The sequence below is a fragment of the Arctopsyche grandis genome, chromosome 7 (genome assembly GCF_051622035.1).
Source record: "Arctopsyche grandis isolate Sample6627 chromosome 7, ASM5162203v2, whole genome shotgun sequence".
Lineage (NCBI taxonomy): Eukaryota > Metazoa > Arthropoda > Insecta > Trichoptera > Hydropsychidae > Arctopsyche > Arctopsyche grandis.
The window spans coordinates 28,090,594-28,103,816 of NC_135361.1; the positions used below are offsets into that span (position 1 = coordinate 28,090,594).

General features: G+C 40.0%; 1 protein-coding gene across 1 annotated transcript; it reads right to left on the reverse strand.

The window, feature by feature from the left end:
• Positions 1 to 1,357: 1,357 nt before the first annotated feature.
• Positions 1,358 to 10,573, reverse strand: LOC143914128 (uncharacterized). Its single transcript, XM_077434217.1, has 6 exons — positions 10,394 to 10,573; positions 9,426 to 10,272; positions 3,836 to 4,045; positions 3,573 to 3,752; positions 1,584 to 1,631; positions 1,358 to 1,507 (listed from the first exon to the last, which is right to left on the reverse strand). The coding sequence occupies exons 1-6, from the start codon at positions 10,571 to 10,573 to the stop codon at positions 1,482 to 1,484; spliced, it is 1,491 nt and encodes a 496-aa protein (XP_077290343.1). The 3' UTR covers positions 1,358 to 1,481.
• Positions 10,574 to 13,223: the final 2,650 nt, after the last annotated feature.

Below are 13,223 nucleotides of genomic sequence, written 5' to 3' on the forward strand. Positions count from 1 at the left end.
ATGATGGCGATATTCCTATGTATAGACATAGGATCATCTGTAATGATGGTTTTTTTTATGTTCCGAGGCCCATACCATTATCTACATTCACAATTTCCAGGCTGTGCTGTAGGTGGATTCTGCACATTCAATAGACCACAAAACGCATGAACATCGTATAAAATGAGATGTTATGTTTCGACCGTTTCCCAGGCTATGGAAATTCAGTTGGACTTTGAAGAGGTTCTTTATTAATGTTCGGACTTCGGTGGAGTGGGCTGGCTAAGCTTCAGAGGCTCTCTGGCATCTAGCGCTGGTGAAATAGTTTATATCCTGGTTCGGTTGTGGTATGCGTAGCTTTGGTTGATGAGATCATGCTCTCAGGGGTTCCTATGGGCTTGTAGAAATACAGCACAACTTATACTATCTCGAATCGAGGTCAATGGTCTCACCTATTTCCCTATCGAACTCAAGCTGTACAATTACATCATCGCGTCCTGTACGGACATAAAATCAACCATGGCCGGAATGCCTTCGTTCAAACAAGGGCAAAGACACCATTAACTTGCGAGTACATAGAAACCATCAAGATGGCTACGCACCAAACCTTGAGACACATACACAAAGGATAACCTCGATCCTGTAGGAATCATCCAGAACATGATTTCACCAGCCAAGCTACGCGTTGCTATATCAACCAGCGCATCATCCCCAGATGCCGGTGAGCTTCAGAAGTTCAGCCTGCTCACTCCTCCGAAGCCGAGCAACTATATTTTTCGCCGTACATACAATCGTACTTGTATCAACTTAATAAAGATCCTCATCCAAACACACACGTGTTTCTATAGGCTGGGATACGGGAAACATATGCACCTTACTACAGGCTCAAGGTTTTTTATGTAGAGCGAGTCAAATTGTATCTTTACCCTTGGGTGAACGAATATATTTCAGGTAAGGTCGGCTCTGCATGGTCTTACAGAATCGTTCGACTTGTTTTATGGGGAAATAGATGAGATCATCAACCATACGTTTCTACAATCTTCATCCCTAAACAACTGGCAGTTTCAGAGACTCCACAACATGTGGAAAAAGAATTTTCTTATTTTGGCCATATTGCCAGGAAGAATGTGGAAACTAGACAAGCTGGTAGCCACCAAAACAAAGGCTAGCAAGAGGACGGTCTCCCATAAGAGGATCAGATCAAATCAAGGAGCTTACAGGATCGTTACTAAGCGCTACTTTTTCTGTCCCTAAACTTGGCACAGGACCGGAAGGAGTAATAAAAACGAATCGCAGACGATAAAAATGTCGATTCCGATTTTGGAGCTCTCTTCAAATATATTTAAAACTACATTCTGGGCATGTAAAGATGGCGACTGGTATCAAAATATCTTTTATTCAAATATTTACAAATTTAATGTTTACAAGCAACGAAATGCATAATCATATAAAATGTTATATAATAAATACAACAAATTTACAAATTAAATACTAAACATATCTCATAATATCCACGATCTCGTTATTTCTGAAACAGACAAACGCACAGTTATTAAATTACGTAAAGCGTCACATATTTTCTGTATCGTCGCCGAGAAACTCACTATTGCAGCCGGGATGCAGTTGAACTGTTATTTCATCGTCGGCGTGTACTGAAATTCACAACAATATATTACACACACACACTCTTGACTTATCATCGGCGGCATCGCCGAGAATACATCATTAAGAATTTTAATACATAAATGATTAAACTATTGATTTCGAACCAACCGGCTTCAGTAACGGAATAATTAATATTTTGTATCAAAACAGAAAGAAAAAAAAGGGAACACACACAATTAGTAAGCAAAGCAATATTGAAAAAAAAAAACATTAAAATACAAGTTTTAAAAGAAAACATTTATTTAATATTGTACATAAATAACTTAACATTAAAATTTATAATGTAAATAAATAAACATATGACTCATGTGTATATATTCATTAAAAACTATCAACAATATATATATATATTTTTTAAAACATCTATATCATACATAAAAATTATAATCACATTTTATCTTCCCATAGCTACCCGATTATCATAATTGTACCGTTGATATGAAGAAAACCCCTAACTGAATTCCGTTACATTTAAATAGAACACAATGTCAAACTGGAGATCAAGATTATATTAATTCATGTACTAGTAAAAAAACCAAGGTTCAAATTTGGCAAAAAATTGTTAATTAAGTCTTATCTATTGGTTTTTTTTTGGTTTAAGTTAAACGAACCGTGTTAAGGAAACAGACTAGGTCAATCTTAAGGCACCTACATTTTAGACAAATCATCTAATCTCAAACAACACGACCTAAAAGGCACAAATCTACCCATCGAAACCCAAAAAAGGCACGATTCACCAAATCGTATTAAAAATCACACAGATTCATGTTTCATTGCTATAAGTTGTTAGCCTACAAGTACTAATCAAATTTAAAATTAAACGTATCTGCATTGTCAATGATCACAGTTATTTTATTGATTCCTTCATCCTTTCAATTATTAAAATAGTAATTGTAAATATACAACACACAAACTGAACGTAAAGTTAAACATAATCTTAATTAATCTATACAACCCATTCCGAACGTTTTCATTGCAATACGATAAACTGAATCTTCATCATTCTTTAAATCACACTGAAGAAACATGTATTCAGATCCAATGCAGGCCCACTCTTAGAACCGTCAGGTCGACTATGAAATCTTATGTCATATACAATTACAAAATCAGTCAAATTGATTGTAATCTCATGTACAGGATATGAAGCATTACTTGGACTTCAATTGAAATATTGAATCTGTATGTATCATTTCCTTCAGAAGAGTCTACAGTTCTTTTATTTTACAATAGACCTGTTCTTAGATAAAGATATGTCAAAATGGATATGAGCAAACAACTACGAGTGCTGTAAATGAATGATTCTGAATATATGTAATGTAAAATCACATTCAGCACCAGTCTGATTTACCGAACTGACATATGTAAGAGCGGGCCTGTCTCAGCAGTCAAAATCATCCCATTGTGACGGCCTCAATCAAACATTTATACCCTGATTCTTGATTAATGATGCGTCAACTTAAAATTCAACATCTAGAAAAGGCCATAATTTGAAGAGATTCACCCAGTTCAAGATTCTATAAATCAAATCAATCATTTTATTACAAACGATGTAAACAGACAGTTAAAATTTTAATTCGATCAACACGAAATTCTACAATATAATTTAACATCAATTCGTCGAGTGAGTATAAGTAAAAATCAAGCAGTAAAAACATGCAATTTAGTCATATACAAATCGAAAACAAAAAAAGTATAAACATATAGAACATTTAAATACAATATATTAGTATAAAAAAATACACAAAATTAGTCCATCGTATTTTGGCAGCGTTCATGCGCTTTGATAACAATATTTTTTATTGATTTTCATCATCATCATCACTGGTGGATAGGCTACGATAGGCTGTTAGAGGCCGCGGAAAGCTCTAATGTGTTACTGTTACTGCCGGACGATCTCAAAGGGGCCACGGAGGGGTTGCTCGTCCTACCTAAGATTATGCGCGGCATATCGCACTGCTCGCACTTGTTCAAGAGTGCGTGGTTACGGAATGTGCACACATGGCACTTCCACGAGTCGGCATCGTCCGACTGATTCTGCAGGTCGATCGGATCGCACAGTCTCCGATTCGCGTCGTCGCTGAACTCGTCCTCGCCCTGCAGCAGACGACCTGAAACCACAAAGAAGCCACAATTATTACCGCACCGATTGTACGCACGCATGCGACGATATTCATGGTTGTTGCGTTCGTACCTGCGTGCGGATTCGCCTCTATCTGTCTGTCGAGAACTTGGCAGCCGTCACGCAGCTGCTGCACCGTCCGTTGCAACGCTGCATTGGAGACCGGCGCCGGAGCCTCTAGTATTTGTATCTCGCGGCGGATACTCACTATTCGGGCGTGATCGGCTATTATCGCCTGTTGCAGTCTGTCCAGTTGAAGTCTTTGTCTTCTCAGTAAGATTTCTGTAATGAATGTTAATAATAGTATCAGAGATTTATTTATACCTATTTTTATTTTGTAATATAAGCACGTATATTACAAACACCGATCAACAATTGTTTATCTACAGTATCATAGAGACGTCTATGGACAAATTCGAATGATACTGTTACGTAGGGGTGGGGTGGAGGATCCAAATGAAAGGCCAAAGTTGCTTCACGGCATGTATTGACTGATTAAGGAGGTCCATGCGTAGTTAGCGCTTCGTTCCAGAATAATCCCCCATGCTAAATTTACTTCCTTTTAAAGGACAGGTTGCTCACTGTAGCGTCCCCGATCTGTTGGTTTATCTATTGTTTAGTCACGCACTGTCTCACGGTCTCAGGCACGCATAGTCTCAAGCTTTCGTCCGGATTCTGGGAACTAGCGGAGATGCCGCTCGGCCTAATCCGGGGGTTTCGAATGCACTTTAGGCGGCGTATAATCCCTGACTGCAATTAGTTCTTTGCCTACGTTACAATCCTTGCCTATGTTACAATATTTGTAATATTGTAACGTGGCAACAAGGGAGAGAGTATCCACTGTCTAAAAGCATTCGTGGGTGAACAATAGACAACCCGGATTAGTCTTAAGTGCCCGAACAAAGAATATGCTGGAGTTCTCACAGACTGAATGCCTAGAGAATGCGTGAATGCCTAGACAATAGACACATTAATGGATCTAGGAAGCTGTGTTGTGCAACTTGTCCTTTATAAGGAGGTATACACGATAGATCAGATTATTCTGGAGTGAGCGGTGGTTTTGTGTGGACCTCTGGTATCGTTGAATAAATGCTTTGAATCGACTTTGGACACTGAACCCACCCCTACGCAACTTCAAATTTGCGAGGGACAGGAAAGGTTTTGCCAATTTGGTGGAAATGTTTCATAGAAATCAGATAAATTGAAACGATCGACCTGGAATCACATATATCCAAGGTCTGGCCAGTAGCACCGGGCCGGGGAGTGAACCCGTGACCACTAAATTGAAAGCATTACACGCTAAGCACTGGTTTACACCTATGTTGCTGGTTTAGATTAGAGCTGCCGTACGTAGACCGGGATGTGTTCCGATTTAAAAATCGGTGTCCTCGTGTACCGGTCCAAGAGTCAGTTATCCCGGTATTTTATCTAGCTCAGTGGTTCTTAACCTGGGTTCGATCGAACCCCAGGGGTTCGATGAGTCAGTTCCAGGGGTTCGGCGGAGGTCAAGACACACACCCGACTCATATGATTCGGTTGCCAATTAAGAATGATTCCAATTGAGAAGGGTTTGGCGAATGCGCGTATGAAACTGGTGGGGGTCAGTACCTCCAACAAGGACCACTGATCTAGCGAGTTAGTCAGACAAAAACTACTAAAGAAAATTTCCATTTTCTGACCTGAAAAGGAGTTTGAAATAGGACCAGATTTAGAGAAAACTTTAGACAGTTAAATGACTGTTTCATGTTTGTAATTGGCCAGGAATGCGTATTGGGGTTTACTTGTTAGGCCTTCCTGGTCAATTTATGTATGTAAAATAAAATAAATAAAACTTCAACCTCTTACAGAATCAATTAAAAGTTAAACAATAATTAAACTCCTCTAGCTTCATGTCGGAGACATTAGCCGACTTCAATGTTAGCCAGCTCCCGTATATGGGTCAAATATCAAAGCGTGGAAGTGGTTCATAATCAGATTACAAAATTTTGACGGGCAGGAATTTCATAGAACTAACAGAGTGAAGCTAATAAAAAGTTTGTAAAAAATGAACGATTTTATCATAATCAGTCATACATATCATCGGAGACAAAATGTTAAGAATTAATACGATCGATCACCAAAAAACACGATTTTTAGTTACTTGTCAGCTATACAGGCGCATCCGAGCATCGAGTACACACAATTAACAAGACACGGTAGTTACATGAATGACCTCAAGTATTAGTTAGGCAAGGCCATTCACGTAACTACCGTGTATCATGTGTTAGTGTAAGTGAGTGTACTCAATGCTCAGATGCGCCCGTACAACCAATAAGTACCGATTTTTATACATTATCTCACTCATTTCTATTGATTAGTTCGTACACATGTGGACAGTGAGTTTGACATTCAATGAAGGCTGTCATCACAATGACGTATGCATTCAATTTTATACCCCGTCTACTGGAATATCTGATCATCTCATCCGGATGCATATTGTGATCGTTTATATGATGAATCTATGTTTAATTGGGTCATGAATTATTTTATTTATATTTCATAGAACACGAACACTCGCCTTTACAGATCGCTCCAAAGCGATGAGTGCACTTATACAGATACAATACAATTTTAAGACAGATACAATTTTAAACAATGCGAATTCAAACAAACATCCCAAGTGACGTCTATGGAGAAATTTTTGCAGTATTTTAAAATCAAATTGGTGACCTACAAAACGCTGAATAACTTGAGATTAGCCAGAGAGATAGGAAGGAGATGCCAATGGCGATGAAAATAAGAAAAATTGGCAAACTCTGATAAGAAACGATCTATCTGGAGTAGAAAACCTATCTGGACTTAAATGGGACTCGAACCCATGATCACTCTGCTCGAAAGCATAATATGCCAACTACACTATTAGTCTGTGCTGTTGGTCTAACCTTTCAAGGATTGATAGATAAAGAAATGGTTTGTTACATGTTAAATTTGAACCAAATTAATTAGTGATATTTATCGTATATAAATTCATAAGTAATACACATATCAAACAGGCAAATTCATTTGTCTTATTTACTGTGACTCGTTGCCAATTTGGCTCTGTTAGTGTCTCTGTTTATATTCAACGAGTTTGTTTTTATATTGCCCAAATGAGATTCCTCAAAAAAAACCACTGCGGAATTATGTAATATATAATAATTAAGAGGGCTGGACACCAGCACCTTGTCCATACAAACGTATTACACTTCTCCCTTCTTCAATAATGACACTAGAGAATTTATTCTTTAATATGCTATGGATATCCACCATCGGCATACATCTGTGCTTTTATCTTTTTGATTAGTTATTTTTTATAGGAGCTAGGAGCCGCCAAACATCTATAAAATCGTCTCTTTTTTACACCCACGAAAAGAGTCCAGGGTGCTTATTTAACGGTCGATTTAAAAAAAAATACACGCATACTTGCATAGAAAATATCTTTCTCATACCGATGATGAATTTTTTTAAAAAATTGGTCCACTTTCGGAGGAGAAAATAGGAGAATACGAAACCTCGATTTTGTCGATTTAAAATAGGTATTATCTGGTCGAAGCGAAACTGTCGCATATATATTGATATATATTATCGCATTCACTCAATATCGATGCGGTGCAAACGATCGACAAGCGCCAAACAGACGGAACCACAGATTAACGACACGTGTACTTTATGCGTGCACATTGCTCGCACTTACACTAAGCGAAATCTACCCTAAGTCCCGACATACCTACCCTGTGCTTCTGATACTTTAGTTCCGAATTTTGCCTTATTAAACTCGCCAGAAAGATCCAACTCAATTTTAATAATAACCATTTTAGTAAATTTCATATGTGTTACTCGTCGAAAGGTTACTCGTCATCTAATGTGCAATATATCATTCTTGAAGTCAAAAGCAGCCATCCAGTCAATCTGCTCGTTCAGTCTGTCTGGCGCTTGTCGATCGTTTGCACCAAACCCACTCAATATATACAGTACCCAGACATATTACTTGGTACTCTTGTCATATTCGTAAACACCCTCGTCAACTGAATGCTTTTTTTTTTGTATGCACCCATTAGTCCTTAATTTATTTCGTTACTTCTGGTGACCATACAAAAAAAATCAGACCCTTTTTTTTCATTATGCAAGAAATGCATCAACCGTATCGTCAAAACAGTGTTCGAGCGTCGGCTGAAGAAAACACATCTACATTGTTATTACGCGAAATCAATTGCCGATTTTAGTGATTTTATATCACTCAGTGTTGTCTTTGAATATTTCTGGTGAGTTAAATTTATTTTATCAAATATTATTTCTCATTCTGTGTTATTATTAAATAAAAAATCGATTTTCAAGAAAAAATAGGTGGTTCAATTATCTCAGATGATAAAAAAGCGGCCATTAAGGGACTTTTGGATTCTGGGAAGCTATCCTAACGAGAAATTTCCCAAATAATTGGAGAATTCGTCAATTCTGTGAGGCGAATAGCGAAGAAAGTTGCATTTATGGCACCTCTTGAATCAAGAAGGGTCAAAAAAATGTGGCCGCAAAAGAAAAACAACCCCCAGAATTCATCGTCAAATTGTAGCTGAGGTTCGGGAGGATAGGAAAACAACCACTAACAAAATTTAAAAAAAAATTGTGACCGTGGAGTCGATATATCTGGACATATCGATAATGCACGTTTGCGCGAGTAAAACATGCATTGCTATAAACCCATCAAAAACCCTCTACTGAACGACAGAATGAGAAAAGCACGGCTAAAATTTGCCAAAAGATACCTGGTACTCATAAATGAAGATTGCATGAAAGTATTTTGTTTTAATTCGGTAATAATCGAATTTTGCTCGCGCAAACGTGCATTGTCGATATGTTCAGATATATCGACTCCACGGTCACAATTTTTTTTTTAAATTTTGTTAGTGGTTGTTTTCCTATCCTCCCGAACCTCAGCTACAATTTGACGATAAATTCTGGGGGTTGTTTTTCTTTTGCGGCCACATTTTTTTGACCCTTCTTGATTCAAGAGGTGCCATAAATGCAACTTTCTTCGCTATTCGCCTCACAGAATTGACGAATACTCCAATTATTTGGGAAATTTCTCGTTAGGATAGCTTCCCAGAATCCAAAAGTCCCTTAATGGCCGTTTTTTTTTTTATCATCTGAGATAATTGAACCACCCATTTTTTCTTGAAAATCGATTTTTTATTTAATAAACACAGAATGAGAAATAATATTTGATAAAATAAATTAAACTCGCCAGAAATATTCAAAGACAACACTGAGTGATATAAAATCACTAAAATCGGCAATTGATGTCGCGTAAAAACAATGTAGATGTGTTTTCTTCAGCCGACGCTCGAACACTGTTTTGACGATACGGTTGATGCATTTCTTGCATAATGAAAAAAAGGGTCTGATTTTTTTTTGTATGGTCACCAGAAGTAACGAAATAAATTAAGGACTAATGGGTGCATACAAAAAAAAGCATTCAGTTGACGAGGGTGTTCTCAAATAGAAAAAAATATGTGAAAGTTTACGAATATGGCAAGAGTACCAAGTAATATGTCTGGGTACTGTATATCGAAGAAAGGAACGGCAACAAAATTAAGGTTTCGGGTATACAGTCCGAGTCGAGGATTGAGGATGTTGTGTCGTGTATTACCTATTCCACTAGGAGGTGATTGGTCGACGACGTTGAGCGCAGATTGGTGCCGAGACGGGGCCGTCTGACTCCCCCTGAATCCGGGCTGGCCCGTCATGCCCGAGCTCAGCGTGATGTGCACGCTGCCCTCGAAGCCCCTCTGGCGGGGGTCGGCCTGGCCGCTCGCGAACCGGCTCTCCGTCGGGAAGCTCTGCATCATCGAGGAGGTGGGCGTGCACACGGTCAGGTTCAACGAAGTGTAGGAGCCGGGGCTGGCGAAGTCGGCCTCGGGGGGCTGTTTGGCAATGTCCATGCGACAGTTCAAGTTCACCGACACGTTCAACGGGAACTGCTGGTGGTCGGAGGGGGGCGGCTTGGGCTGGCTCTGGACCAGGGGCAGAGAGTCGGGCCTCTTGGGGCGCACCGGCTCGGGGGAGGGGGGCGCGGGGCGGGAGGGGCAGGGGGGGTCCGGGGTGTCGGGGGGGCGGTTGGGGCAGCGCGGGGGCTCAGCCGGCGGGGAGGGGAGCGGCGGGTGGGGCAGGGGGGGCGGCGGGGGCGCGTGCCGGGCTTTGGCGGGGTGGAGGGCGGCCAGGAGACGGCGCGCCTCCTCGGAGAGCCGCTGCCGACAGACGTCGCGGTCGTGGCAGTGCGCCGAGATGGTGCTGGAGACCACGTGGTCGGGCACGGCCGGGAACTGCTGCTTCAGCTCGTGGAACAGCTGCATGATGGAGATGTTAGAGCAGGCGCAGGCGGGCGTGGCGGGGGCGGCGCCGCCGGGAGCCGCTGCCATGGCCGCCCATCGCACGCGGCCGCCGCGGGGCTCCGCCACCGGCGGGGCGGAGGCGCGGGGGGCGCTCAGCGACGCCCGCTATAAATAATCGCCGACGAGTAAGGACCGCCCGCCATGTTTTTCCGCGACGGCAGCGCGCGGGGAGGGGGCGCGCGGGGGACCGTTTCGTCGGGGGGCTGAAGATTCGAACGGAACGGACTCGCAATCGACAGCTTGCGCAAATCGCGACTCCGACTCCGACTCCGACTCCGACTCCGACTCTGACTCTGACTCTGACTCCACACGTCACGAATATCACTCTGTGGGTGGCGGCGACTGTGACTGCGAACGGTGTCGTTCGACACACTATCGACTGTTCGCTCCTAGTGCGATCCCTCATCGACCATTGTCGATTCGCCTTTACGTTTGTTTTTGCGCAAATTTGCCCGTCTGTCTTTCGCCAGAGCGTTCCGTAAGCGTAGACAAGTAAGGCGACGTATTTTGAGGGGTGTCAAATCGAAGGCGAATAAAATATACACAAAAAAAATTGTAATAATTATTATTATTATTATTATTACAGGGTGGGTCAATGTCTCCTGGCTTATTCAACCTTTACATGGATGAACTTTCACATCGCCTTCGACAGACTGGAGTTGGTTGCCACATAGGAGGAATATGCAGTAACCACATCAGCTATGCGGATGACATGGTGATCTTGGCGCCTTCTCCGTCAGCTCTGAATCGCCTCCTGGAAGTTTGCTCGAGTTATGCTGCAGAACATAATATGCGGTATAATACGAGTAAATCCATGGTATTGATTTTACGATACGGTCGAGGTCCTCATTTCGTCCCCAACATTATTTTAGATGGGCGTAATCTTGAAACTGTTAGGGAAGTCAAGTATCTGGGACACTTGCTGACGGAGGATCTATCTGATGACCGTGACATCGAAAGACAAAGAAGAGCCATTTGTGTAAGGGCAAATATGCTGGCTAGACGATTTTTCCACTCCAGTGTAGAGGTTAAGAGACAATTATTTATGTCCTTTTGTACTAGCCTCTATACTGGTGAATTATGGACCAGATACAAGCGGGAGACGATGAGGAAGATAAAGGTACAATACAACAACTGTTACCGTGCTCTTTTCGGGTTACCTAGGAGCTGTAGCGCGTCGCAAATGTTTGTAGAAGGGCATGTGCCTCATTTTGAAGCCATTCTCAGGATGAGAGCGGCCTCTCTACGTCTTCGTATATTTTTATCGCCTAATTGTCTTCTTGCTGCTGCATCTTCTCATTTGCATTCTTCATTGTATGTTCGATGGATGGAACTGCTACACCGACCGCCTTGAATAGACATAAAATTATTATTATTATTAGACTTATTTATTTGTTATAATTATTATTATTATTATTTATTATTATTATTATTATTATTTATTATCAGTAATATTTATATATTTACTTATGTATTTATTTATTTATTTTTTGTTTACTATTTTTCAATACTTTTTTTTTATTATCTATATATTATTTATATGGGCGTTGGGGATTGCACTATTCTCCTCATCGTCTGGAATAAAAGCTATTATTATTATTATTATATTCCGATTTTTTTTACGGAAATAAACATAATTGTAAATGCATGCATCGTCCAACCGGTCCGAGTCGGCTATATGAGCTAATGAACCCAATTGGAAACGTGGTTAACATCGCCACTCGCACACTTTTATTAGCCCTTTGAATGCTGAAGTAATTTATATTGAAAGCCCGACACGCTGAAAATTTCACCCACATTTCCAATTAGAATTATTTAGAAATTGTAACGCGACGTTCTCCCGAGTGTCCCTTCAGTTGGTAGCGGTAGTAATCTTTAGGTTGGCACCAGTTACTTAACCTTTCCTTACCGGTGATAGAAACATAGTCGACATTTACTCTAATTGTATGAATATCTCTTTAAATATACTAAATACAGAGTTCATATTTTGGATATTCCTCAGCAATACATTAATGCATTAGATAGAATTATTATAATATACACGTATTTATCTGACGCAACAGAAAAAAATATTTTATCGAAGAATCGGGCATAATGCGCAAATGCAGTGTGTGTTATTACGTTTTTTCTTTCAGTCGTGTCCCGTTCTCGGTGCGCGCGTGTTGTTTTTTTCGTTTCGGAGCTTTTTTGTACCGTGTGGACCAGCACTTTATTTGTGTTTCTTGATTATTATATTGTAAATACGGTAATAATTATTTAATGTTATTTTTTTTTTAATTTGCTATGCTACATTGTATATTATATTTATATTTTCAAAGACAATTTTAATTTTTGAAAAAAATGGCTGAAAGAAATTTGATGAATGAAGAGGAATATGATAGCGATCTCGATTTTGAAATAAATGATAATTTTACTGATACGGAAGATTTTATTGAAGATATGGAAGATACAGATTCGGAATTAGAGGCCAGTGAAAATGAAGACGAAGAAGTGTATACATCGAATCATGGATTTCAATGGAATTCATTACCACCATCATCCTCAAGACGTAGAGAGTGCAATATTGTTACCGAAAATTCAGGACTTATAAATGGTAGCACTACTGTAAATACTATTAGAGAAATGTTCTCTTTGTTTATAAATTCAAATATGGTGAGAGAAATATGTGAACAAACGAATCGTCAGTTACATCGTACATCCACGAAAATTATCGAGCCGATATTGGCAGAAGAATTGCTTGCATTCATTGGAATAATGCTTGCGTCTGGCAGAAATAGGACCCGAAAATTAAGCTTAAATGAATTGTGGACTAATGACAGCGCTTTTTGCCAACCATTTTTTACGGCATCTATGTCTCGGGATAGGTTCATCACAATATTCAGTCAAATTCGTTTTGACGACAAAGAAACCAGACAAGAAAGAATACACGTGTCGTCTGATAAATTAGAACCTATCAGGACAATTTTTAATAAATTTGTAGAAGAATGTAAACGTAATAATTCTCCAAGTTGCAACATTACTGTGGATGAACGTTTGGCTACCTATAGAGGCAATTG

Coding starts and splice junctions, on each gene's coding strand:
- LOC143914128 (XM_077434217.1), bottom strand. CDS start 10,573: ATGAGGGATCGCACTAGGAGCGAACAGTCGATAGTGTGTCGAACGACA. Junction 3,753..3,835: donor AGAGGCGAATCCGCACGCAG/GTACGAACGCAA, acceptor TTGTGGTTTCAG/GTCGTCTGCTGCAGGGCGAG. Junction 1,508..1,583: donor ACTGCATCCCGGCTGCAATA/GTGAGTTTCTCG, acceptor TGTCTGTTTCAG/AAATAACGAGATCGTGGATA.